Source organism: Gobius niger (genome assembly GCF_951799975.1).
Source record: "Gobius niger genome assembly, chromosome: 6".
Taxonomy (NCBI): Eukaryota; Metazoa; Chordata; class Actinopteri; order Gobiiformes; family Gobiidae; genus Gobius; species Gobius niger.
Genome location: NC_136857.1, coordinates 14,900,469 through 14,927,838, shown reverse-complemented (window position 1 = coordinate 14,927,838; position 27,370 = coordinate 14,900,469). Strand labels below are relative to the sequence as shown.

The 27,370-nt window shown below is 40.2% G+C and overlaps 3 protein-coding genes across 3 annotated transcripts; 2 read left to right on the top strand and 1 right to left on the bottom strand.

Annotated features, from left to right (window-relative positions):
- Window positions 1–983: 983 nt before the first annotated feature.
- LOC306964214 (differentially expressed in FDCP 6 homolog) lies at window positions 984–13,295 on the bottom strand. Its single transcript, XM_079558179.1, has 11 exons — window positions 13,119–13,295; window positions 11,259–11,399; window positions 10,892–11,077; window positions 9,184–9,411; window positions 8,965–9,111; window positions 7,022–7,130; window positions 4,649–4,947; window positions 4,143–4,309; window positions 3,307–3,505; window positions 2,832–2,922; window positions 984–1,779 (listed from the first exon to the last, which is right to left on the bottom strand). Exons 1-11 carry the CDS (start codon window positions 13,212–13,214, stop codon window positions 1,583–1,585), a joined length of 1,860 nt encoding a protein of 619 aa, XP_079414305.1. The 5' UTR covers window positions 13,215–13,295; the 3' UTR covers window positions 984–1,582.
- Window positions 13,296–15,573: 2,278 nt separating this feature from the next.
- troap (trophinin associated protein) lies at window positions 15,574–18,796 on the top strand (the record flags this gene model as incomplete). The annotated part of the gene is made up of 14 exons (XM_079558391.1): window positions 15,574–15,703; window positions 15,810–16,029; window positions 16,114–16,531; window positions 16,634–16,746; window positions 16,829–16,880; window positions 16,976–17,073; window positions 17,143–17,212; window positions 17,297–17,445; window positions 17,515–17,569; window positions 17,639–17,709; window positions 17,786–17,869; window positions 17,980–18,060; window positions 18,457–18,693; window positions 18,788–18,796. Exons 1-14 carry the CDS (start codon window positions 15,642–15,644, stop codon window positions 18,794–18,796), a joined length of 1,719 nt encoding a protein of 572 aa, XP_079414517.1. The 5' UTR covers window positions 15,574–15,641.
- Window positions 18,797–21,403: 2,607 nt separating this feature from the next.
- LOC306964937 (ATP-dependent 6-phosphofructokinase, muscle type-like) lies at window positions 21,404–27,138 on the top strand (the record flags this gene model as incomplete). Its single annotated transcript, XM_079559114.1, has 21 exons — window positions 21,404–21,475; window positions 22,243–22,316; window positions 22,392–22,469; window positions 22,799–22,988; window positions 23,048–23,213; window positions 23,373–23,417; window positions 23,497–23,605; window positions 23,668–23,763; window positions 23,833–23,925; window positions 23,992–24,117; window positions 24,194–24,258; window positions 24,422–24,641; window positions 24,709–24,779; window positions 24,836–24,923; window positions 25,845–25,997; window positions 26,070–26,234; window positions 26,303–26,364; window positions 26,474–26,585; window positions 26,659–26,758; window positions 26,836–26,941; window positions 27,006–27,138. The coding sequence occupies exons 1-21, from the start codon at window positions 21,409–21,411 to the stop codon at window positions 27,136–27,138; spliced, it is 2,319 nt and encodes a 772-aa protein (XP_079415240.1). The 5' UTR covers window positions 21,404–21,408.
- Between the last annotated feature and the right edge of the window lie 232 nt (window positions 27,139–27,370).

Below are 27,370 nucleotides of genomic sequence, written 5' to 3'. Positions count from 1 at the left end.
AGTTCGGGAAAATCCATAGTTACCATGGAGATCCGCCATCTTTATCAAAATAATTGGACATTAGTTCATATGTGCTGACAGAGGAGATAATGAACTTTGAGACAGTTTTTGTTTCATGTGGATTCCTCCAGTAATGACTGAGATATGAGCCAAGCATAAAACATAAAAATATACATTTTGTCAGTTACCACAGTTACCATAGTTACAGTTAGTTGTCCTCCACCTCAATTTTAAACTATGGGCTCTTTGGAAAGTTGTGATGTCACGTGTACGCTACCTATTGACCCGAGTTTATGGATGGCTAAGGCCAGGCTAGGCCTTTCCCATCCTAGGAGAAAAAATTCGCTGACAGGAAGTGACATAGAAGAAGGTAGCAGTCCATAGCAGTTTGACTTAACATGGTTGGCACGGCAACAGTTTAAAATTGTTTATCTATGTCACTTCCTGCCGGGGTCCAAAAAAGAAGTGTAGCTATGAACATCACAAAAATGAGCAAACCAAAGAAAGCTGGGCACAATCTTTAGTGAAATCTTAGATATAATCGTGTTAACTATGGTTAAACAAAAAATGTGTCATTTTCACTTTCAAGAGCCTTTTTCTTGTCTTGTCTTTTTTCTTGTTCCAAGAAATTATTATTTTTATCGATTGTGAACAAGCAGGTTAGTTGTTTGATGTTTACATTATTGTGGCAGTATTTCTCCCTGAAAGTCAAAAAAAATGTGTTCACAAAACTAATATTTTTAACTGAAGCTACACAGACACTTTTTTTCCAATCCTCATAAGCTGGTTGCTTTGTTTTAAGATCACCAGATTAGTCAGATGAACATTTCACTCATCCTGAAACTACAAATGTATGACTGTGAAGTTTCCTGACTGAGGCGGAAACATTCTCACAATATCTCACAAAATCATTGGTATAAGATGATGTTTATGGGCAGAAGTTTTTTGTAGAGAACTGCAACATAAAATCAGGCACAATCACATAACAAGCAACTCAGGTTTATTTACAACGGCAGTGTCTGTAGAAAAAGGAAGTTGAGGCGTTTCTTTCTCCGTCTTTCTCTCTTTCCTGTTTACTGGAGTCACACTATTACATTGAATACTAATAATCTTAGTAAGTCAGAAGTCAACACATAACACATCATATTACAGTCCAAAGTGAGCAGTAATAAACAAATACCTAAACCTCCAAACTTGTTCTAGTCGGATCTTGCTAACAGAAGTAATGTCCAGGGATCACACAAGCATTAGTGGAACTGTAAACATTAGACAACGGCTGTTTATCTTTTGGTCAGTGATATCAGTAAATTCATGATTAAAACTTACTGCAGTACTGTGCAAAACTCTTCTCTCTCATTTGTTCTTTTAGGCACAGCAGTTAGGATGCTGGGTTGTATCTAAGTTGGTGCAAGATCCCTTTGAAGACCCCAAGATCTAAAATGTTATCCAGGTGCCCACTTAGTTTTCATTATACCCTTGGACCCTCACTACTGTTTCCTAATTTTCCTCCATAATTTACAGCTGCCTAAGACTTTTGCATAGCACTGTACATTTCACAAATCCAAGCAGTAGAGCGACTAATTTAAGGTATGTCCATGTCTCCATTTGAGGCGTGAGAGTGACGTTTCTCTAAATCACAGCTGGATCTGGTCTCCACATTTTCTTTGCCCTCTTCGTCTGTCTCCTCTGATCCAGACCTCCTCCTCAGGCGCAGGCCAGGGTCCCTCTGTGATGGGATTTGGAAAGAGGAAAAGGAGCTGCCAAGTGACGGTCGTTTTTCTGAAATACAAATCATCAAATAAATTCATCATGAGCAGAAGTATCTAAAAATAATTATGAGTCATTGCACTTTTGCACTCTAGCATTTACAGGAAGTCAAGTTTATTCAAGTTTAGTATATTTTTAGTAATTATGAAATGTACTTGCAGTTGCTTCTGCTATCACTTTGCTTTGCTGTAGGGGGGGGAAACTATGGGAATGTCACAATTCTATTACCATTCAGTGGTACATGACTCGATTCAGTTCAGTTAAGGTCTCTTTATTTACTCCCAAAATCTTTGCACAAAAAAGTTTACAATATATATAGCAACATCAACTAAAATATGTGTTCACAATTGGGAGCCGCAGAGGGAGGGTTGGGGGAGTTCAGTTTCCTGATCCTGACGCAGGAAGCTCTTCTGTCAGACTCAATAGTCAAACAACAATTGAATTGATTGTTTTTTTAAGATATTCAATAACATACACAAAACTGAAAGCTCAGTTGGTCATTATAGTAAAATAGTTTTAATGCGAACATTACTAATTAAATCATGTATTTTATTTTTTAATATTGGCCAAATAATTGTAATCAATGAAAATTGTGATGTCACATGAAAGCAACCTTTTAGGCCACTAGGATTCAGTGATTACATTATTATTAGAGAAAGAATACAGGGATACCGTGCTTTACTGGGCTTGTTTTAATTTAGTGAAGTGATTGCTGAGCAGTGTTTTATTACTGTAGTAATGCATACATCTCAACCCTAATCCTTAGTAATATAAACAATGTTTATGAAACACAGAACATAAAATGAATGCAAATTACTGAAGTGTTTTTATTGTCTAGTTGTGTGTTACATTTTTGTGAATAGCAGGAATACAGGGTTCAAATGAGGCTCTGGCGTATTTACTTAATGTCATTCCCCTCAACTTTATCTCCGCTTTATCTTTGCTTCTAAAAGCTCAAAGCCCAAGTGTGCACATGCATTTTCTGACGTATATACGACTCTATAAAAAAATAACGTGTGTTTTTGTATGTTTATGTAGTTATGTAAGAGGTCCCGCCAACTTACCCCCTGGACCAATCGGTCTCATCAGCCGGTTCATCTGTACATTCCAGTGTTTCACATTTGTGCTCGCCTGCCGAAGTTTGCGCTGTGCAGCCTGTCACAAATACAATTACATAATTGTGTTTTCTTCATTAAAAAAAATCACTATCAAAATTACTTTACATTAAACAATAAATAATTGTGTTGTATTATTGCTGAAATAAGATACTGAATACTGATTGAGCAGCACCTTAAAAACCAGTGTCTGCGTACACTGGTGTTGTGAAGAGTGTGGGTGAGTGGTTCCTTGATGTAAAGCGCTTTGGGTAAAAGCACTTTATAAGCTGAGACCATTAACCAGATACAAATACTAAATGTCCTGTCACTGATGTGATGTAGTGATGTATATAATTAAATGAGATTCTTAGTCATTCTAACACATTCAAATAGCTTCAGACACAAAAAGATCAAAGGTAATGAGTGTGTGCCCGTTCCTCACCACTACGTCTTGGTCGACTCGGTGGCGATTGGCGCGGACCTCCTCCAGTTGCCTCTGTGCCTCGTCTAAAGCGCAGGACTTGGCCTCCATCTCCTGTTTGAGCTCCTGCTTCTCTCGTTGAGTCTTCTGGATGTACTCCTCCTGCTCCTCCTGCAGAGCCATCAGCGCCTTCATCTTCTCCTCCTCCTCAGCCAGTAACCTGCACACAGAGTATTCAGTGTCATAAATAAAACTTCAGGAAGTGAATGATGGTTTGAAGTGGTTAAGTTCTTCAAACTATTGATGTATGCATTAGACTTTAAAAAGATACAAAACTGAGGCACTCAAAGAAAAAGTGCTGGTAAAAGGCCTTTATTGCAGCATGGCCATTAGATTAAAACATTGCCTACGCGTTTCAGCCGTATTGACGTATGCAGTTTAGTAGGGACTAGTCTTTTTCAATTTAGAGTTTATGGTTTTGTGTTTATTATGTCCTGTGTTACACTAAATAACATAGATATACTTAGAAAGTTTCTTGTCGTTTACGATACAGTTTAATCTCATCAAGGCTTCTCTCCGTGTAATTTCAAAGCTTAGACAATGGGACCAGGTAATGCATTTGTATAGTAATCATCAACAGGATAAATAGCATGAACAGGAGATGAGGCCTGCAACAGATGACAATGTTTGAAACTTCCTCTGCTGGGGCTCAACTTCCTCAGGAACCTAATGCAACATGAGCTCATTATACTTGCTACAGTACATATGCTACCTGCTGCGCAAAAAGACACGTCCCACTTGCAGCCACTGGCCAATAAAGACTATGAATTTGTGGCATATAATGTGGACAAGAGTACCCTGCTTGAGCATAGCGGAAACCCTCTTCGTCCAGCCGGGCTTTGATTTCCTGCTGCAGCGCCTCTTCCAGTCGTTTCTGCATCTCCTCCAGCTCCACGATCCTCTTCCTTTGTCTCTCCGCCTCCTCCTCCTTCAGAGCCATCTCTGCCTGCATGCTCACCCGGGCCTGCCGTCACACAAAGATGATTTATTCTCATAAACGACCATTAGATTCATCATTAAATACATTCACTTCAATCTGAAATGGGAGACATTAAAAAGCCACAGGTGACAGTTGCATCCGTTTTATAATTTTATCATTTTTAACATTAAAAAAACTATTATGTATGAATGAATATTGTTTGTCTTAAGACTTAAAGACTGTGTAAAATTGCACACTATGAATAGAATAAAATACAAACAATTTCTTCATTATGTGTGTTTTTGTTGGTGGTCTTTACTGTGAGCGGTCTCGCATCTCCTCAGACCTGATGTGAAAAACGATCTTGCACAATCTGGCCCTCACCTCCTCAGCCTCTTTCAGCTGCACCTCCAGGGCTCGCTGTAGCTGCTCGTGCTGCTGTCGCCTCCTCTCCTCGCCCTGTTCGAGTAGGGCCTGGGCCTGTTTCTGTGCCTCCTTCAGCAGCTCCAGCTCAGCCAGTTTCCTCTCACGCTCCTCCTGCAGGGCCCTCAGCCTCTGCAGCTCCTCCTCTTTGCCCTGCCGCCTCTTTTCCCGCTGCTCCCGCTGCTCACGGCGCTTCAGCTTCAAGTCTTTGTGGAGGGACTTCTTACCCTCAACGTGTAATCGGATGGCCGTTTGAATAGCTGTGAACCAAAGGGTGACAGTGGTTTGTTTGTGTTTGTTGTTTCTGTGTGCTGCGCTTTCAGAGGTGAGTAGTGCTCTTTAGTTACAGTCGGGATTTTAATTGGATTGGGTTGATTGAATGGAGGACTTTACTCAGCCCAGTCCAGTTGACAATATCTAAATCTCTGAAAAATATCTGGACAACTTCAAAGCCTACAACAACAAACTGTTGGATTACTTGACTAAAATTTTGAAGAACGTGTTCTGAGATTAGTTTGGACAAGAAGCAAGGTCCAATTTATTAATAATACAAACAGATGGTACAGCCCCAAAGTGCTGTACAGGTTTATATTAAAGGGATATTTCAGGATTTTTTGACATAGGGCCTCATTTCCTAGTTATCCAGAGTGTTGTTGATTTCTGGATCTATATTTTATGCAGACTTATATTTGAAGATTTTAGTGGTGCTAGGCTAGTGCTAGGCTAGTGCATGTCTATGGAAACTTGTAGCCTGCATTATAAACCTCTTCAAAATCATCAGGTAGTCCTCCAAACGCTGCCATATCTGATTTGTAGAAAGCTCCTTTGTGAATTCCATGTGTAGTAATGCCGGCCACAGGTAAACAAACCACTGTAGATCCGGTAACTGAGCAGATCACTCCGCCGCTGCGTAGCTTACACCCAGGAAGCTGATGCTGCTCAAATAAGTTCTTTTAAATGCAAAATGGTTATATTAACAACAATATTCAGTCCACACAGACATTTATATCGGTAGTCTGGTGTTATAAGTGAGTTGCCTCAGGTGCACTGTGCTTGGGTCTGACTGTAGGCTACTAGTTACCATAGACATGCGCTAGCCCAGCACTAGCCTCGCATCCCTAAACTCTTCAAATATAAAGATTGCATAAATTTAAATTTTTTAAAAACAAAAATCCAGAAATCAACAACACTCTGGATAGCTTGGAAATGAGGCCCTATGCAAAAAATCCTCAAATATCCCTTTAAAGGAATTAGCCACCGTTTTTAAATACTCTTACCTTAGCTTAGAGGAGTTGATATGTAGCTGTCCTGGTCCATGGTCCTTACGCGTGCCCTCAGCCACGTAAACAGAGCACAGCCGGCGTTAGCATTTAGCCTCTCCTCCTCTCCTCTATGTGGCCAAATGGAGGTGAAGTTAGAAGCAATCAAGCTCTTCCATTTTCCTGTTTGAATATGGTTACATGAGCCTTTACACGATCCAAGTATAGTCACCCAAAATTAAACATGTTAATTTTCTAAGCGGATAAAAAGGGGAAGTATATTGCAAGGCCTAGTAATATTACGGCGCCTTGCAATATAGTAGTACATTAGTTTAGCAAAATAGTTCCCCTTTCTATGCGCTTAGAAAATCGACATGTTTAATTTTGTGTGACTAAACTCGTGTAAAGGCTCATGTAACCCTATTTAAACAGGAAAAACGTGGAAGAGCTTGGTCGCTTCTAACTTCACCTCCGTTTGGATCCATAGATGTAAAGAGGCTAAATGCTTACGCCATCTGTGCTCTGTTTACGTGACTGAGCACACGCATAAAGACAAGCTACATATCAACTCATCTAAGCTAAGACCATATCTCAGTATTTAAAAACGGTGGCCTATTCCTTTAAGGCTTACAAGCTAAAACAAAAACAAAAAAAGAGAATATTAATATTTTTTAAAAAGAACAGCGTCCAAGCGTCGAAGCCCAATGCAAAAAAAACAACAACACTATGACAGAACTAAGACAGAGCTCTGACAGGTGTATGCCAAGATAGTATTTCTCCAGGATACAGTACTTACTCCTGCTTGAGTGTATTTGGTTATTCTAGCCACCATGAGTCAAATAGTCAAAGTTTGTAATTATCTACTTTTATAGTACACTGATGTGCAAATGTTCAAACACGTCACTACTAACTTTAACGCTACAACAGTACTTCTATGCTTACTTAATTATTTTTGATCACATCACATACTGCTCCCTACTAAAAGTTATAGGCTACCCACCTATGTTATAAACAAGACATCAGTCATTTATTCATGTTACAGCTATTTTGTTTACTGTTCTTTGAGCTTCTTTACCTGTGGTCCACTCTTGCCGCTGTTTGGTGTCAGAGGCACTCATTTCATAGGTTTTAGAGATAGTTTTAAGACAAAACATACAGCGCTTCCCATCTCGATCTGGCAGCACCTGAGACAGAAAAAACAAGGATTAGAAAAAAAAATCACCATGGTTAACATAAAAAAAACCTAATTCTGAAGGATAATTTTGAATTCTAATAAAGTTCCCCTTAAATCCTTCTTTCATTGGCCACTGCAAATGAGCCACCTCCCACTGGGATTCAGACAGTTTCATGACTTTTATTTAAGTTGGGTTTGTGCCTAGTAAATAGACAGTAAAGGGATGAGACGACTATTTAACATCCTTTATTCCGTCACTGAATTGGTTCTCAATTGACCTGGTAAAATTAAGAATAAATAATCTGAATAGTTAACTTTCAAATGTCCATTGAAGGGATATTTCAGGATTTTATTTCAGTGTTTTTGATTTCTGGAGATATATATTTTTTTTTTAAATTCTGCAGTCCTTATATTTGCAGAGTTTAGTGGTGCTAGACTAGTGCAAGGCTAGTGCATGTCTATGGTAACTAGTACCTGCGGCCAGCATTACTACTAGTGGAATTCACAAAGGAGCTTTCTACAAATCAGATATGGCAACGTTTGGAAGATGTTTGAAGATGTTTTTAATGCAGGCTAGTAGTTACTATAGACATGCACTGGCCTAGCACTAGCCTAGCACCAACTCTTCAAATACAAGGACTGCATGAATTAAAAAAATATATATCTCCAGAAATCAACAACACTCTGTATGACTAGGAAATGAGGCCCTATGTCAAAAATCCTGAAATATCCCTTTAAGCTTTCCAAACTGAAATTACATCAACGTGCTACACTCGCACAAGCTTCCCAAATATAGAAATGCAGATGGCACGAGAGAGCATATCAGGAAGAGCCAAACTGGTTTCGTAATATCTGAAGTGGTAGTATTCGAATCCCGTAGGCGCTGTGTCGCGACACTTAACCCACTGTGCCATGTATGAATGCTGTGTGTTGTAAGTGTGTTGTAAGTGTGTGGTTGGTGGTGGCCGGAGGTGTCAATGGCACAAACTCCATCCATTTTCTTCCGCTTTATCAGGGGCTGGGTCGCGGGGGCAGCAGTCTCAGCAGAGATGTCCAGACTTCCCGATCCACACACACCTCCTCCAGCTGTTCTGGGGGGACCCCGAGGCAACACCAGGCCAGCTCGGAGACACAGTCCCACCAGCGTGTCCTGGGCCTCCCACGAGGCCTCCTCCCAGTAGGACATGCCTGGAACACCTCCCGCAGGAGGCGACCAGGACGCATCCGAAACAGATGCCCGAGCCACCTCAGCTGGCTCCTTTCGCGGTGAAGGAGCAGCGACTCTACTCCGAGCTCTTCTCGGGTAACTGAGCTCCTCACCCGATCTCGAAGGGTGCGCCCAGCCACCCTGCGAAGGAAACTCATTTCGGCCGTTTGTGTTCGCGATCTTGTCCTTTCGGTCATTTCAGTAAATGGTAGCCACAACAAATTGTGTAAATGTTCCATTCGTAATATGGCACATTAATCTGAAAATCTTATTCTAAAAGTTAAACAGAAAAAGCAACAGTCAACACTGTAATGGTGTAACTGTTGCATTTTCAGCATTATGGCTGAAGAGTGTGTTTCAATAATGTTTGCATAGTTTTGCAAGTTTGTATAAGTGAAACTAGGGGCAGCCCCAAGTAAAGATTTATTGAAAGGTTCTGAAATACTGATGTTTTTTCCCCACAGATAGCAGCAATTTCATTTCATTTTGAAGGAGACAAAAAGAATCACACTGCGGCACAAGGATAAACACAAAAGTAACTTTGTTCAAATATAAAAATAAAAAAGCTTAGCAAGTGTGATGTGTATTATATAAATTATGAAAACAAACCACAGTGGATAATGTTGAGAGTGCTGACCTCCACACAGCAGTTCCCATCCAGAGCTATGTTCCCTTGACAGTCCTTGCGGTCCTCCCCGGTGTAGTAGCACAAGTTACTCGGCCTCAGAGTGAACCAGCGCTCCTTCCAGTTTCTCCTCAGCTGCCCTTTCTTCCAGAGATAACCCTGAGAGCCAAATGAACCATGACCCAGTGAAAACCCAGCACTCAACAGTAACAACACCCGCCGGCAGCCTACCTCCTTCAGGACGTCACCAACGATTTCGCGGTACACTTCCTCTATGGCCATGCTGATACTGGCCTGGTCCACGCCGCGTGTGATCTTCCCCGAATTCATCAGCTCCAGGAAGACCCAAACTGTGATGCCATTGTGCTGAACGGCATCCTGGGAGAAGAGGTCCTCCAGGTCTACGCAGTTGAACTCAATGCTCATGGCGGCGCAGATTTTTTTGAGGAGGTACTCAACCTGAAGGCAACAGACAAGAGGAAGTGATGATGACAACATGTTTTATTCCTCAGTTTATCCCTGTTAGAAGCAAATGACAGAACTTATCCCTTCAAATATAAGCTTTAGGTGCTGTAATAAACACTTTGGTTAAGGTTAAGCTAAGGTATACTTTATCAATCCCTGTAGGGAAATTCGTACAGGACTGAGAGCTCCATCCGGATTATGAAGGTTCTTGAGTCCTCGCCTGTACTCTGTAGTTGAAGTGTAGGACGTGTGGGAGGTTAAGCACGTTACTTAAAGGAGCTACACCTGATTTTACTTCTACAAATGGAAAGACATTTATTTTGTCCTCTTTTAGTATTCTGAACTCAAATGTTTGTGGGGAAAACAGCGTGCATGAAATGATAAAACATTTGTATCAATTTTATTTAACTGTCAGGCTATTTTTCCAGCATTTTTGTGAAAGTGACCCTGAAAAGTTGACCCTGTAAGTTGTGAAATGTGCCGATAAACTTGTCCCTGACAAATATATTTGGAAAAACATTTTAATGTAGTCGCTTCCCCTTTCATAGTTTGCAATCCAAAAAAAAAATCAGGTTTGTTGTGCTATAAGTAAAAAAAGCATGTGCAGCCTCTCAGTCAAGTGAAGGTTTGAATTGTCATTGGAATCGACTCATTTCTTTTTTCATTCTTTTCATCTTCATAGAATAATTATCATGGTTTTTTGTGTGGTTATTTTACAAGAGGCAACGAGTACAAGTCAAATTTCATTCAAACAATGTTTCTTTCTGGGACCAGAACTCCCCTGAAAAAAACAGTGTCAAGTTATTCTAACAGTCTCACCACAGTTACCTAAATAAAACTGGATATTGTGTCTAAATTGTCCACTATCTACTTTCAAAATGCAGAGGTGCTTTGTGATGGCAGCAACTTGAAAAAAAAAAAAAAAAAAAAAAGAAGCACCAAACAGGAAACCAAACTCAGCGTTTGCAGGTGAGAAACAAGCCCACGGAGCGGCATGAAAAGAGCACAGTGTTCCACAGCAGCAAGAAACAGTGTCACGGCATCCAGCTCCATTTTGTGGCCACAGACTCAAGACACAAGAAAGCTAGAGAGTAAATGCCACTAAATGGGCGGGTAGAGATTATTTCTTTTAGGATGAATTGATTTAACATCGCTTTGGTACTTCTTCCAAAACACTGAGACAGGAAAGTTGCAAAAAGTATAAATTCAATGTTCTGATCATATGAAGCTTACAAACTCTTGTATTAGAACAGTCACTGTCAACTTCTTCACACCAAAACATTTCTCTGAAGTCAAAAAAGCTCTAAAAAGGACCTAAACAGACAAAATCATGATATAACTAATTGACTAAATCTCGAGTAAACTGGAAGTAAATGATCAAACTTCAATGCAACAACTAAGGGACAAATCAACTCCAATTAAACATGGGTTGTAGAGCTCAATTCATTGTGAGAAAGTTAGCAGTCATCTGTACCTCATCGGCGACCATCACCAGAGGGTACTTGTCCTCAGACAGGAAGTTGAAGAGGCACCAGAGTCTGAAGGCGTCTTTCTCCGGTAAAATGCTGCAGCTCGTTCGGTCCGGCTGGTAGTTCTTCTTCGCGGTCAGGGTCCAACACAGCTCATCTACGTGTTCCTTTTCAAACGAGCCGTCGACAACCTACAAGACAGTGAAGTTTGGCTTGAATACTACAGACATTCTTCAAAATATATCAAAGCCAGTGCATACATTTTAAAATCAAACACCAAGTGATGCTTAAGAGCTCACAGGCTGTAGAAATGGTTAAATCATATCCAAGAACTGTACTTGATGGATATATGTAAATTGCTCTCTCCGTCACCTTGTCCAGGATGTATTTGTTGAGGTAAGGCATGTACCCCTGACTGGACACGGGGCCGTCGTCATCATCTCTGAAGTGCTCCTCTAAAGCCACTGGGTCATGTGGGATGGCCAGCACTGTGCACAGATTGTGAGACAACACCTGCAAGATAGCAATAAGCAAGATTCAACACTTTTTGTTGTTGTTGATGCAGTCAATTTTGGAGGACACAGTTAGTTAAACAAATGTGTCACGACAGAAAGACAAAACAGTTACGCTGACAGCAGTCTGCAGTCATCGGAAGCAAAAAGATCAGTTTGGAATAATATATTGGTCACAAACGTTAGCTGGAAAACTTTACAGAGCTGGCTGAAGAGCATAATACAGTTGTGGTACTTTTTGTACGACACTGAAACAGAAAAACAGATTTGTATCTCATGGTTTGCAGCGCATTGGTTACATGGCAGAGCAAACGAGAGTAAAAAAAATAAAATAGGACAGCACAAAATGAGAAAATAAGATGTCATAATCCCATAACTGCCTTGAATATTGTTGCAATATTTGACTAAACTATTTAAATGTTCCATTACATTTGAAGAAAGCTTGCAAGTAATTTGTTTTGTTCATCAAACCAGACTAAAAGACTTGATTTGGACCCAAACAATGCTAAATTTGAACTTAATTAGTAAAGAAAATACAAACTCAGTCACATGGAAGTCTTGAGTAATTTTGCTCTATATTTTGACTTAGGCTGCACTAATAATAACAACAATTTGGTGATAAATAGAGCAGGCCTGGTTAATATAATGCTGTTGATATAATGCTTGTGTTGTCTCTCTGAGATTCTGTACTTGTACTTGAGATTGTGAGATGACAAATTGTCAATCTTTTATGTTATTGGCTTCTTTAATAAAATGTGAGCTTGGTTTGATTAAGTGTGAGCCAAAAGAACACCAGTGAAAAGCAACACCCATGTTATACACTGATGATTTAGGCATGATCTTGTTACATATTTGTTTCCTGATAACATTTATTTTGTGGCCTCAGTTTGGGCTGCATGCTATCAAACGTACTGTCTCCTCCTCGTGTTGAGCCATAACCACATCCTGCCTCTTGTCGACGGTGCACATCTGTCACTTCTGAAGCTTGTGCATGCAAACTACTTCTCCACTTGTTCCAGAGCATGCAGCACGCTAACCTTCTGCCTGCTCTGGAGCTGCATGAATTAGGGGGATAAGCTTTGTCAGGCGGCTTTGACTGAGAAAAGTGGAGGTGGTTGGTATGAGGTCTGACCCACAACAAGTAGAAGTGACATAACCATGAGCCCGACACAATACACCATTGAAAGTCAGTGACGAGACACAGCCATCACCAGTATGTTTGTAAGTGGCGCATGCCCTCGCTGTGTGCAACAATGTTCTTTTGACATGCTGCTCAACATACTCCAATCAACAGCCTCTTGTCAGCTCACAGCAAGAGCCACAGGAGAAACTGCACTACAAGCTGGTACGCGGCCATGGCCCATTCGAATGCGCAGTTTGGTAGGACATGAGGGCTGCCCATTCATATCTGCACTGAGGACAAACTGTTACTTGCGTGCCCAGGCGAGACAGAGGTACGTATTGTGTCCTGTCCTCTATAGCTTTCTGTGGACAAAGCATTTCACGCAGAATATAGGAAGAAATGTGTTCCCCATTGTTAAGAGAGTTGTTTAACACTTTTGCGTAGGATTTAAAACTATTGAATGCCAATGCCTCAAAAAAGTAAGGAGAAATGCTACTTTTTTTTGCATAACCTATCGGTTTTTCCATGTGGTACAATAATTCATATATACACATATATAGATAATAAAATGTGTCAAAAAGTTAGTTCTTCACCCACCTTAAGTTGAGATTTGGACACCTTGCCGCTCTTCTCCAGGTCTAGCGCGGTGAAGCCATACCAGATGGACTTGAGGAGCTCAGAACGCAGATCCATGGCGCTCCTCTTGAGCTCCACTCTTCACTGTCACAGCCAGGGCCCTGAGTGACAGCCGCACACCCACAGACTCCTACACTGCTGCTCTCTGCTGAGGGCACTGCTGCTAGCGACACCTACTGGACACAGAGGAATGCACGGGCATCTACAGAGCTGGCAAGTGAGAAAGTAAAAAAAAAAAGTCAGAATAAGCCACAGAGGCCCAGAGCAATACAGATATTATATATATATAGTATATAGTATATCTATTTTATATATATTTGCTAATAGGAATAAGGTAAACGTTTTATTCAAAGCAAAGGCTGGTTGTACTCTACCCACCTAATACTTTGTCTACCCAGAGGTGAGTAGAGTAGCCAAAATAATAAAGGTACACTGTGTAACATTTTGGACTATACTGATGCGGCAAAACAAAAACATGCTCCAAATGACCAGCTCAACACAGAAAATGTTATTACTGCAGTGTGTAATAAAAGAGTGGATTTGGATGAAAAAATGAACCTGTTTAAATCTCAAATTCTTCTGCCTTTCGTCACATCTCCATAGAGACGAGCTGGAGACGTCCCCACTCCCAGTAAAGTTTACAGTCATATCTTAGGAGGTGGCTTTAAGTAAGAGTAACGTTAACGTAATGTTTGAAATAATTTTACTGAAGTAAAAAGTAGTGAGCCAGATAAATACCAAAAGGTATTTGGATAAAATGTTACTTGAGTACTGTGAATACTGAGTAACTGTTTGAGTGTGAAAGTCTGATTTATGTTTCAGTTGTGACAAAAATTATGACATAAACAAACGTGTATTTTATAAATTCCAAAGAAATGACTCGAGTACTTGTTCTTGAGTAAATGTAACTGAGTACTACCTGCTTCTGTTACATTTACTCAAGTACATGTATTTGAGTACTTTTTGAAGAAAAGAATTTGTCACAGAGTACTTTTTACATCTACATCAGAAAAAATACTCTGATAAAGTAGGTGAGTACTTGTACTTGTACTATCAAACTGAATCAAACTGAAGCACTTCTGAATGGAATTAACCACTTAAATGACTGATTATACTTTTCGGCAACTTCAGTAAAACATTTGGTTACGCTTTCCACAGTGAGTAAATCTGTACTACGTTTAAGCCATTTAAACTGTATTTATTTTATTTTATTTATAGTATTTATTGATTTATTTAATCTTTATCTTATTCATTTAATCAAATAATAAAATCAATGAAATGTTGGAACAGCTGTGTTATTAATGGTCAATCCATTTATTTACATTTATTTGGGCAAATGTAAGCCTACCTCTCCTCCAACGATGTAAATTATCTCCAGGCCATCCTCCTGTGCATCCCATTGATCCATTATATTATACGTGCATCTTGTCGCGTTCTGGTCCGGATTCATGGTGTAAAAAGATGACACCAATATTTTATTTCATACTGGGATATGCTAAAAGTGCTAAACTAACAATTACATTAACATTCCGAGTAATTTTCTACAATTCTCAAAGCTTTGTTATTTACCTATCTGATCGGTTTATTACCTTATGTATTTATCCTGCATAGTGCGGTGGTTGGGTAAATTTTGTCACACATCTCCATCGGGAGACAAACAATAAAACTGAATCTGAATCTGAATCCTTCATTACAAAACCCCCTAAAAGCCTAACAGTTGATGTTGCACTACATTTAAATCGTTGCTTCTCATGTAAAATATCTACAGCCATGAGAAAAAATACTTATTGTTTTCGCGGCAAAGCCACATAGTCACGTGGTTTTACTTTTCGCGTCGTTGCCATAGAGCTGTTTACTCAACTCGGCTGCTGATTGGCCGAAAGCGGATCCAGGCTGTCTCTTTGGACCAATGGCATAGCGCGCTTTTTACAAACTAGTGCAAGTCCAGGAAGTTGACAGGACCGTGCTCTGCTTCGATCAGCAACAACAGGGAGCTTTAAATCCACACAAACCTCAGATTTACAAGGTTTGGGAGTTATTAGTTTACACTGTTATTGCTATTGATTCTGAATAGCATAACCGAGGCTCATGAACCGCAAAGCGTGGCTACATTAATTGGGTTTGTTTGTTGTGGCGGTAGCTAACATAACGTTTTACATTTGTTTTGTGTGCGCTGCTTTTCTTTGTGCTGTCGATATTTGTAGCTGTACCAAACTAACTTTCCGAAGTATTAGCTATAGTATTATCCCTTTAAGTTTAAGTGAACACTAACTTATGTTTTGTTTGATCACAGTTGCTATATATATGTGGGTTGTTATGGCTAATACTACGGACCAGGATTCTGTGTCCTTAAAAATGAATGAATAGTCGTGCTTTGCTGTGCATATAGATGGATCTTGCTTGTTTGCCGATTGCATCTTGAGTGTGTTTGCCATTTGCCCCTCACAGCTTCACACCAATATCAGTGGTCTTCTTGAACAAAATATGGACGGTTCACCTGTGCTTCGGCAACAAAGTCAGAACACAATTCGATCCGAAATCTGCAGGTAAGACATTTACCCCAGTACTAATGATTTATTGTCAGAAAAGGCTAAGACTATTTGTCTGTATTTAAAATAGTAATTACAAGCAATTGTGAACTTTTTTTTCTAGAACAAAGGGTGAACAAAACAAATTGACTGTTGACTCAAAATCCTTAAAAGCATTGTCCCTACACCCATGTCTGCTTAATCTGGAGAATCAGGACCCAGGAAGCTTAGGGCAGGTTCGTCCAGGTGTGAGCAGACTCCCCGTGCTTGCAAAGTCACTTCATCTACAGAATTCCAATGAGTTCAATGTAGCTCACAGTAGATGGGAAGAGAAACCCCTTGCTGTAAGTCTTGTTCCTGCCTCTTCTCCACAATTTCAATATTGGGGGGAAAAGTATTTGCCAACTTCAGCTTGTCTTTTGTTGCAGGGGAAAGCAAGAACTAAAAAGCCATGCACTAGACCTGTACCATTCAACTTCTCTCAGCCGAAATCCACCAGAGTCGCTTCAGAAAACCAGTATTCTACTGCAATTCATCCAACAAGGACTTCTAAGCTCAACAACAATGTCTCTTCTTCTCAAATAAAAACAACAAACAGAAATTCCAAATTTTCAAGAGCTTTACAAGAAAATGGAAAGTCCGTCAAGTCGTCCGAAAATACATCACAGCCGCTGGGACATTCAAGACACTCTCACAAGACTTCAGTCACTGTGCCCAAACCGGTGTCATGTGCTCCAAAGTCTCAAGAGAAACGTGCAGCTGCTACTGAGAAACTTTCTGCCTCAGAGATCTGTTCAAAAAACATGACTTTGCTCAGTCTGAAAGATACATCCAGCATTACAAAGAGTAAGTTCACATACTGTTACGTCTTTCCTCATCAGTGTACAGAAAATTGTACAAAATGGCCCACCTTTCATTAATTTGTAATTTAATATCTCTTTTGTGAAGCAAACCCTTTAGTGGACAACTTCCAGCAGGATCATGCAGCTTTACTTAGCATCCTCCGAAACGAGGGCGTGGCCTCCACAGTGACCTCACAGTCCAAACCATCAAACTATTTGGTAACATTTATTTGAGCTTGTTCAACCTTTATCAAAACAAGATTTTTTTTTTCTAACTGTTGCTTCTGTTGGTTGCTTGCAGCCTCAGCGAGTATCTGTAATGAAGAGTCGTCACAAATCTGAACTAAATGCAGGTATTTACATTTGTACAAAGTTTAATTACTTTCCAACAAAACAACAAAGTGTATATATATTGTGTATATACTTATGTTATTGATGTAATTCACAGGATCCATTAAATCCGTGGCATTTTCCCCAGACCATGGGGCTCTGCAGAGCATCCTGAAGAATGAAGGAGTGAAGGCTAGGGCCCCTTCCATCTACACAGTATGTACTAAGTGGTGTGTAGATTCTTTTTTTGAAACCCAATGCCATTATATCTTTTTGTGTTGGCAGCCCATGAGAGTGCCTGTTAAAATTAATGTCGCAGAAGCAGGGACAGGACTAATGGGAAACAAATTAGCAGGTAATGTAACTTACATTCTTACTACTTTAATTTCTTATCAATATTGGTTTGAGTTTTTCTTTTTTTTCTTTTTTTCCTTTTCAGGTTCATCAGTGAAAAAGGTGCAGTTTTCTCCAAATGCTGCAGCTCTTCAGAGTGTCCTCCAAAATGAAGGGGTAAAGGCTGATGGTCCTGTTGGTGCCACTCCAAGAAACTCTGTGTGTCCAGCTGGCAGAAGCACTTCTATATACTCAGTATGTTCTCTTACAACATGTTTTTTTTTTGGTTTAGCACGTGTCTAAACTGAATTGTGTGTTTTCTAGGCTCAGAGAGTGCTTGTGAAGAAAAATCCAGATGAACTAAGCCCAGGACGAGCGGGTACAATGACACTCGCTATTCATCTAATTGCTCTAAGACTTTTCTTTTGACAACATGCTTTACTCCTAGTGGCAGCACGCAAACAGACCCCTGTGCAGAAATGGACTCCACAGAGAGTGACCAGGCCCATGTCCACGATGGTGAGTGGTCTCTTCATACATTAGCCTGTCCTTGTTTATCCCTTCTATCAATCAGTGTTTTCCTTTTAAATTACAGAAATGGCACACATCACAGCCATCACCATATGCTATTACTCCAGGATTCAGAAGCTGCAAGGCAAGCCTTTGCCCAAAACAGGAGGTGCACAACAAATGATAAATACTGTCCTGAAAAAAGTTGTCATTAATAGGAAAAAAAAAATCATACATAGTTGAAAGTTTAGTTTTGTTTACATTTTTGTCTTTTTTCAGGTGGTTGTTCAGAAATTATTTGAAGAAGAAGATGAAGAAAACACTATCCCCAAAAAGGAATTGCCTCCAGATCAGACAACTGTATGTCAATATTAAGGGTGGGAATCTATGGGTAACTCATTTCAGGAGTTGAAGCACTCTTTTTTTTTTTTTCCTCTCAAGTAACTGATAGCTTTATTTGTTAATCATTGATTATTTAATTTATTAAAGTAGCATAGATTATTATTTCTTTAAAATGCTTGTGTTTTACATTTGCTGAGTGCAAAACATGCTCCTATTATTATTATTATTATTATTATTATTATTATTATTATTATTATACATAATAATTAGAAATTGTACAGTTCATGTTTGAAATTGTATATTTCTTTGGTTGCCATGGTAATATAAAATCAATATAATACATTTTGGTTTAACTTGACATCAAAAGAAAAATTATTGTTTGTACATTCTTAACAACACTTTTTTTTCATCCAGTGTAAAGGTGAAATGCAAAGTCCCAAAGCAAAAGAGAAGGAAGAAGATGGTTTGCTGAAGGAGAAGGAACCGGTTATGAGACTGTTCATTCAAAATCCAGAGAGGGAGTCGGTCATTTTCTTTTCAACAGGTAAAAAACTGTTCAGAGATCCTCCCTTTACGAAACCCGAGGCATCAGACCACGAACAACACAATCCTGAGGACACGCTACAACAAAGCTTGCAGATCAGCGCTACTGTTAAGACAGAAACAAAAGGTGACAATTAAAATGTCCTCAGTATTTGATCCTTAATAATGATTTTTATTGATCGTAATGTTTTTGTTGTTCCAGATCTTTTGACTAATGTTGTAAATCCAGCTGTGGCCATGCTGCAAAAGCGTCTTCTTCATTTGGAAGAGCTGAGGTTGGATGAGGAGGTGGCCACCTACACCTCAGTGCCTGTCCCACCTTTTTCAGGGTTTCACCCTCCCCGGCCCTGTTGTGGAAACCCAGTAGCCACCGTCCTGCACTTTGAAGAGTCCACTGTAAGTACCACTGTCACAGGTCTGATGTAAATGAATATGATTCAGTGCAGGATTTTACTGTGAAACAGTCAGCCCTTAATTTAGAAACATGATGGCCCAATCGATGAAGGGGTGTCCCATTTCTGCTTGCAGCCAGGGATAGGGCTAAGGGCAAGGGGTACAGGAAAAGTAATTCACAAACCTCACCTATGAGCACTATAGCAACATAGGGCTGTGAAATTAATCGGAATTCGATTACAATTTTGATTACTGCACTAAACGATTACAAAATTAACATAATCGGGGGTGTAGGTTCTAAAATTATATGAAGCCAGCATGACTCGCTGCGCCCTTAGCATGTCGTAAAGTAATCCAAACACCGTCAATAATAAAATCCATGGAGTCAAGATGTGCAGTTAAAAACTCTTTAGTGAGAAAAAACATACATTACATGACAGACTGACAGGGGATTACAAAAAAGGGGTAGCAGTGGTCTAAAAACTGTTTGGCTCCATTCTGTGCCATCCCCACCAATGCGACACTGTGCGGCGTCATGATATAGCGACACCTAGCCTGACCAAACAAAATATGACAAAAAATCAATTACCAAATACCAAAATGAAGAAAAGTAAATAAACCAAAATAACCATAAAGTTACCAAACAAAATAATTATGTCTTAAACTGATTGAAACTATTTACAGAACAAAACATAATTTAGGCTCCTACAGGGGGAAAAACTGTTATATATATTATTTAAATTTTTCAGAAGTTGTTCAGAAGTATTTCAATTTTTCAAAAGTTGAAGTTGGTTTTGCAAAGCAGACTTGCATTACTTCATGCCGCTGGGATTATTTTCCCTTTGCATTTCACGTGCCATGGCTCATGCTGTTGCCTGACATAAAAACAAACAGCGCTGTGTGATGATGTCATCAGGCCGCGCTGCTCAGTTTACTTGCGCAGGTGTGAGGGCTGGCCAGCAGGGGGCAGGTGTGAAACAGAGACCTCTCTTTAATCGAGGCATACTATTTTTTTTTTTTATTATCGAGCAGCCCTACTTTAATAAACAGGTTATTTTGTTCTCTGCGTGCCACAATTAGAATAGCTGTAAAATGTATGAATTGTACGTATTTGCTTCGTTGCTACATTGACTTTGGAGTTTCCAGACTTTCCAGACACATTTCTCTGTTGCACTTCATTTCAACATTTTGTTTTGTCGCTATTGGTTCAGTGCCTCGCTGCAGTGCACAAAGCTCATCTATTTGAACTGTATAATTTATGACTTATGCTGATGTCTTTTTGCTTCTGTTTTTCAGAGATTTGTGCCAATCAGCTCGGACATGTTGCCTGTGTCTTGACTCTCCTCACAAAGCATGGCTTTAAGACACTGATGCACGACTGTCCATCTGATGAAACTGGATCCCATGGGCTAATCCAAAGATTTTGAATTGCAATGTAGTTACCTTATTAAAAAACAAACAGGGTGCACATATTTTTCATCCAAGTCCACTGCAATGACTGAATATCATTGACATCATTGAAGAGCCACTACTTGATCAGTGTTACAGTATAAAGTGACTAATGTCTTCTTACCTTTATAATTTTAAGGCTGAAATGTATAAAATAAAGTGAGATGAGTATTGTTACTGCGTATAATGTTTATAATAAAATGTTTATATGAAACTGTATATTTTGTTTGTATTATCACAACACTCCTATTTCACTTTGATAAGAATCAAGCGCAAACAATAGACAAGGTGATTTATACCTGATTTTTGTGTTATTACAAACGATGAAAGAGGAAGCCAGCTGTTCACGGTCAGTTTAACAGAAACGTGAGAAAACTAGCACGTTTATGAAATTGATACAAATACTTCATAATTGGATGTGCAGTGTTTTTTCCACAAATGTCGATGAGGACAAAACAAATCTCGGTGCATTACTAGAGAAATAATCAGGGATAGTGCCTTTAAAGTGCATATGAAACACTAGATACAATTTTTGCGAAAACAGTTAACACGATTATATTTAAGCTTTTGCTAAAGAGTGTACCCAGTTTCTTTTTGTGATGTTTTTAGCTTCACTTCCTTTTTGGACACCAACAGGAAGTGACATAGAAAAAGGTAAACAATTTTAAACTGTTGCCGTGCCAACCATGTTCAGTCAATGGGAAATGTTTTCAAAAGCATTTAAACCTGTCATATGCTCTTTAAATGCTTTAAGTTTAATCCTCATCCCATTGGTTAATTGCAGGTGATTGGAGCCCGGTGTGGTCTGGTCCAGGGGGATGGTTTGTGGGAGGGGCCTGGAGGGGTTTATAAACTCTTGCGCTTTTCCTCATCCCTCTTGAGAAACAGGGACGAAGCAGTCCTGCACTTGTTTCTTCTTGTCCCCTCAACCTGTCCCCTGCCTCCACAAAAATGGCCATGAAAAAGCCTGAGAAGATCTCTATGGAGGCCGATCTAATGGGTGTGGGCCGCGCCATTGCTGTGTTAACTTCAGGAGGTGATGCACAAGGTAAGAGCTTGAGTTCATCTTTCGACTTTGATTTGTCAACCACGCAGCCAGTGTTGCACTGTGTCGATAATGCAAAGAAGAACCGGGACACGTGGCATCAAGTGCATCAAACTTATTGAGTTCAAAGCCAAAAGTGGTTAAAAATGGCTAGATTGCTTTTTCTGCAATAGTTGTACTAAGATATATGCATCACTTAGAATTCTATTTATTATTCATTTATTTACTTATGTTTGCTTTCTTGCTTTTGTTACAAACGTTTTATCTAATTAGAAAGGCCTTTGGCACAGTGATGTCGCCCTTGTAAAGACCTAATTGTGCTTGATGTAGGCCTATGCTTAAAAAAAAATATATTAATATACATCACTTTGGTTGTAAAGTGCTTTAGAAATAACTTGATTTTTGGGCTGGCCTATCTTGTCCATGAACGCCTTTAGTCAATTACTGGATGTAGCTACTGTATTGCCAGGTTGTGGCTTCTGTCCATTGAAGTTAGGGGTCTTTTGTAACCCTGCTGTTATCTGTTGAGCGCTTTGTAACCCTTTGTGGCTAATTTTGGAGACATTGACTTTTCTGGTATGGGTGGCAAGGGTAATGCCCCTTTCCTACAGCTGCTGTTCTGAAACAAGAGCTGAGCCCAGCCTGTCCAACACAATATCGACCTCTAGCCTTTGCTGTGTCTGAGCTCAAGGATTAAGACGTGGTGCCGTCATGCTCTTGTCTATTTTTATTTGATGGTATATTTATGTTGTGCATTTGTGTTTTTTTAGGTATGAACGCTGCAGTGAGAGCCATAGTCAGAGTGGGCATCCACACGGGCGCTAGAGTCTTTTTGGTGCATGAGGTATGAGGTCTATGATGCATTCATGAGATTTTTTTTATTTATTTGTACAGTAATGTAAACTACTGTGCCTTGCAGGGTTACCAAGGCCTGGTTGACGGTGGCGACCATATCAAGCGAGCAACATGGGCGGGTGTGTCCATGATGATCCAGCTGGTGAGTGCAGCTATAGTTTAATGCTTGCTTTAACGGTCTTTCTGGGGCAAAGTTGTAGAGCCTCTGGGCTGACCCTAGCCAATTTGGTGCCCATGGCAAGATTGGACTTGTGCTCAAGATGCACATTTGTTTAATCTGATATGCAGCTATTCTCTCAGTGCAAATTATCAGATGTATTACACTGGCTTTGTCTTGCTGTAAAACTTGGTCATTTTTATAGCGATGTCCGTCATAGAACATGATCAAAATGACTTGAAAGTGACTGCAACTTATTCAAGGTACTTGGATTTGTGCATTTGTCCTGTGTTAGCGTTGTGATTTCCCTTCAGGGTGGCACAGTGATTGGAAGTGCCCGCTGTAAAGACTTTCGCGAGAGAGAGGGGCGCATGAAAGCGGCCTTAAATCTGGTGAAGCTGGGCATCACAAACCTGTGTGTGATTGGAGGAGATGGCAGTCTGACTGGGGCCAATATGTTCAAAACAGAGTGGTGTGATCTGCTCAGTGACCTCCTCAAAGACGGTAAGGAAACGCACTCAAATTCAAAAGGCTGAAATGTAAAACTGGCCCATTTTGTGCAGGCAAGATCACAGCTGAAGAGGCCAAACAGTCAAAATACTTGAACATTGTGGGAATGGTGGGCTCTATTGATAATGACTTCTGTGGCACGGACATGACGATCGGCACTGACTCCGCCCTGCACCGCATTATCGAGGTAGTGGATGCCATTACCACGACCGCACAGAGGTTAGTCACTGTAATGTGCTGTATCTGTTCTCATTAGCCTATTACATGACTTGGTTGCGTCATCAACTGGACTCATGATTGAACCTTTTTCTATGATGGATACTCCCTGGATGAATGAGAGCCTTCACAAACATGACTTGTAATGTCTATTTTCCGCAGCCATCAGAGGACATTCATCCTTGAAGTGATGGGAAGACATTGTGGGTAAATGCTTTTCCTTCTATACATAAGATTTAATTTTATTTTTTTTGCTGTGACTTTAAAGTTCTGAGTTTGTTTGCAGGTACTTGGCCATGGCGACAGCTCTGGCATGTGGAGCTGACTGGGTATTTATCCCTGAGATGCCTCCCGAAGAGGGCTGGCAAACCCACCTCTGCAGGAGATTGTCAGACGTATGTTCACAAAGCCGAATAATCATTAGCTTCTTCAAATCTAACTCTGAAAATGTCTTTAGCAAAGAGGCAGAGGATGTCGTCTGAATGTCATCATTGTGGCTGAAGGCGCGATCACCAGAGAGGGTAAACCAATCACATCTGAGGAGATCAAAACTGTGCGGTTTGCAAGATTTCAGAAATTACCAAATTATTCAGTTTTAATAATAAAAAATAAACTGTCTTAGCTGGTGACAGATAAACTTGGCTTTGATACTCGCACCACAGTACTGGGACATGTGCAGAGGGGTGGCACACCCTCTGCATTTGACAGGATTCTTGTAAGTAAATCACTGATCTGCACTTGCAGTCGTAATCATTGCTGACCATTTACTTGTGCTCCTCAGGGCAGCAGGATGGGTGTCGAAGCAGTGATGACTCTGCTGGAGGCAATCCCTGACATTCCGGCCTCTGTGGTCAGTTTGTCTGGTAATCAGGCTATTAGGCTACCACTAATGGACTGTGTGCAAATGGTACGCCCTTCACTTTTCTTAGAACCCTCTAATTTTGTGTATTTGATTAATCACTTTCAAAAAAATTTTTTCCAAGACCAAAGATGTAACCACAGCAATGGCTGAGAGGAGATTTGATGATGCCATTAAGCTCAGAGGAAAGTAAGTGCATCTGTTACAAATATTTACCTTTCTGATTCTCTAATGCAGTGGTTCCCAAACAAGTCCAGGTCCACTGCGACAAAAACGCTCAGTTTCTTTTATTTTTAGTTAATGTAAAGGGATAAAGCTGACTTAATTTTCCTGAATGTTTAATACTATACAGGAGTTTTGTGAATTGCTGGAACCTATACAAGCAGCTGGCTCACATCAACCCTCCAGAAAGGAAGGAAGATGCACACACTTTCAACATGGCCGTCTTGAATGTTGGCGCTCCCTGTGCCGGGATGAACGCCGCAGTGCGAGCTGCTGTCAGGATGGGCATCATTCATGGAAACCACATGTTTGCTGTCCATGACGGCTTTGACGGACTTGCTCAAGGCCAAGTAGGTTTATTTATCTTCAAGAATCACATGTTGAGTCTACATTTGTTGCACCTCTCCCCCTCTCCAGATTGAACCCATTTGCTGGACTGGAGTGTCTGGCTGGACTGGAAAAGGAGGATCAATGTTGGGAACCAAAAGGTAGTGATTATGATGATGCAAAATTATACATGATTTTTAAAAACTTGTATTTGTAGAACTCTTCCAGATAAACGGCTTGTAGAAATTGCTGCGAACCTCAAAAAAAACAAAATCCAGGCTCTTGTGATCATTGGAGGATTTGAGGTAAGGCTTAAAGACTAGAGGTCTAGTTGCTACAGAAGCGCTTTACATAGGACGATTCAGTCACTCCATAAGCTGGTGGTAAGCTACCTTTTGTAGCCACAGCTGCCCTGGAGTAGACTGACTAAACAAGGGACCGGACCTTCTCGCTGTGAAGTACAAGCTCTAACTCCTGTGTTAACGTAGCCTGGCTAACGCCAGACTAAAATCACAAGTGATATTTAGTCTGGGGACCACCAATTCATTTTCTCGTAGGAGAGGTGTGGTTTACGATCGTTCAGAGCAGTTTATTGGGCGCTACGAATGTCTATAATGCTTCTGCACGAGGCCACAGCCATACGGTATGACGTAGGCCTACTATCCGCTGTAAACCTTTGAGCTAAACTATTTAGAACACTGTCTAAAGCTTGATCGAAAAATGCCATTGCGTCTGCTGCTGTAATGTTGGATCCGTAAACTTTTTCATTTAGCCGTAAATTGACTACAAGCTTCCGCATATCGAATAGTGCGTCATCGTCTTGCCGTCCCTCCTCGTTCTGTGATTGGTTCCCAAATCCATGCGAAAATTTCAGCCATGGTCCCCAGGCTGCTGTGCAGTTTGAAAGGATTCCAGCGCACACAGCAGTGTTAACGTACAAAGCTGACTAATCTAAGAGTAGCAGTGTTTTTACAATCCCTGCTGTCCTCGACTCCTGTTGGAATGTTTACCATCTTTTAAAGTATGACTGTTTAGGGTTTCTCAGGAGCATATTGAGCACTAAAACAATAAGAATATTGCAAGATGAATTGGGGCTAAATTGGTCTACACACTGTATAACTGAATGTGTTTCTTGTAAGCAGAATTGCCAATGCAATAGACTATATACTTAAAGGTCTAATGTAGAATCTCAATGGCATTGACGTTCTGATTGTTTCCTGCTCCAGGCTTATGTTGGAAGCCTGCAATTGATCAAAGCCAGAGAGAGACACGGTGAGCTGTGTATTCCCATAGTGGTGATTCCTGCCACTGTGTCCAACAACATCCCAGGCTCGGACTTCAGCATTGGTGCAGACACTGCTCTAAACACCATCACTGCAGTAGGTCATCAGTCCCTCAAACAAAAATCACAAAATATATGGTAAACTTGAGCCATCCGTGCTTCTGTACAGACTTGTGACAGGATAAAGCAGTCTGCAGCAGGGACAAAACGGCGGGTGTTTATTGTGGAGACTATGGGAGGTTACTGCGGATACTTGGCCACAATGGCTGGTCTTGCAGCTGGTGCTGATGATGCCTACATATATGAGGAAAAATTCACCATCAGAGACGTTGAAGTATTTTTTTTTTTTTTTTTTAAATATACATGCGTAGGCTGTCTTTGCTAATCTCAGGTTCTTTACAGATGAATGTGGTGCATCTTATTGAAAAGATGAAAACTGATGTCAAGAGAGGATTGATTTTAAGGTAAGTGTTTTTAAATTTTAACTGCAGAACTTTGATATCTCTGTGCTGTAAATGTCAGTTTAACAGATGAGGTTGCAATGCACTTAAAATTTACAAACTTTTAATACAGAAATGAGAACTGCAATTCCAACTACAGTACAGACTTTCTTTTCAACCTGTATTCAGAAGAAGGCAAAGGCACTTTCGACTGCCGTAAAAATGTCCTGGGACATATGCAGCAGGTTTGTTTTTTAAAATGTATAAAGTCAAAACAAAACCCTAAGTAATTTGTTTGCAAACCTCTATCACTGTTAGGGCGGTACACCTACACCCTTTGACAGAAATTTTGCAACAAAGATGGGAGCCAAGGCTGTTCAGTGGCTGAATGAAAAATTGAAAGAGTGCTACAAAGGGGGTAAACTTACTAGCTTTATTTTTGAAAACTCTCACATTGTTTAACTCTTGCTATGCATTTTAATTTTTTTTTTGTAGGAGTCCTCTTCGCCAACGCTCCTGAAACTTCCTGTATGCTTGGGATGACAAAGAGGGAGCTGACTTTTCATCCTCTGGCAGGACTTGCAGATGAGACAGACTTTGAGTGAGATAATTGGTGGCATTTATTTTTATATTTTTCTGTTTTTAACTTTGAATCTGTTCTGTAGGCATCGCATCCCGAAGACACAGTGGTGGCACAAGATATGCCCGATCGTGAAGATCCTTGCCAAGCACCATGATGTCAGACTGGACACTTCTGACCATGCAGCCATTGAGCAAATCATATGTTCGAAGTGCTAGCGGGCTGACTTCAGTGTGTCAATCAGTGTCTGGCATTTACATTGTTACCCAACATTTCTGTAACAGACCTTTTTTCTGAACAAAATGTCATGATACGCATTAAATATTTCAAAGCATCATTCATTGGTTTGTGTTCTTTCAACCCGTGTTTACAGAATTTCATAGATATAAATGGGTAATTAAACCATTAACGTTTGATGGTGTCATGGGCCTCAATAGTTGGCTATTGCAC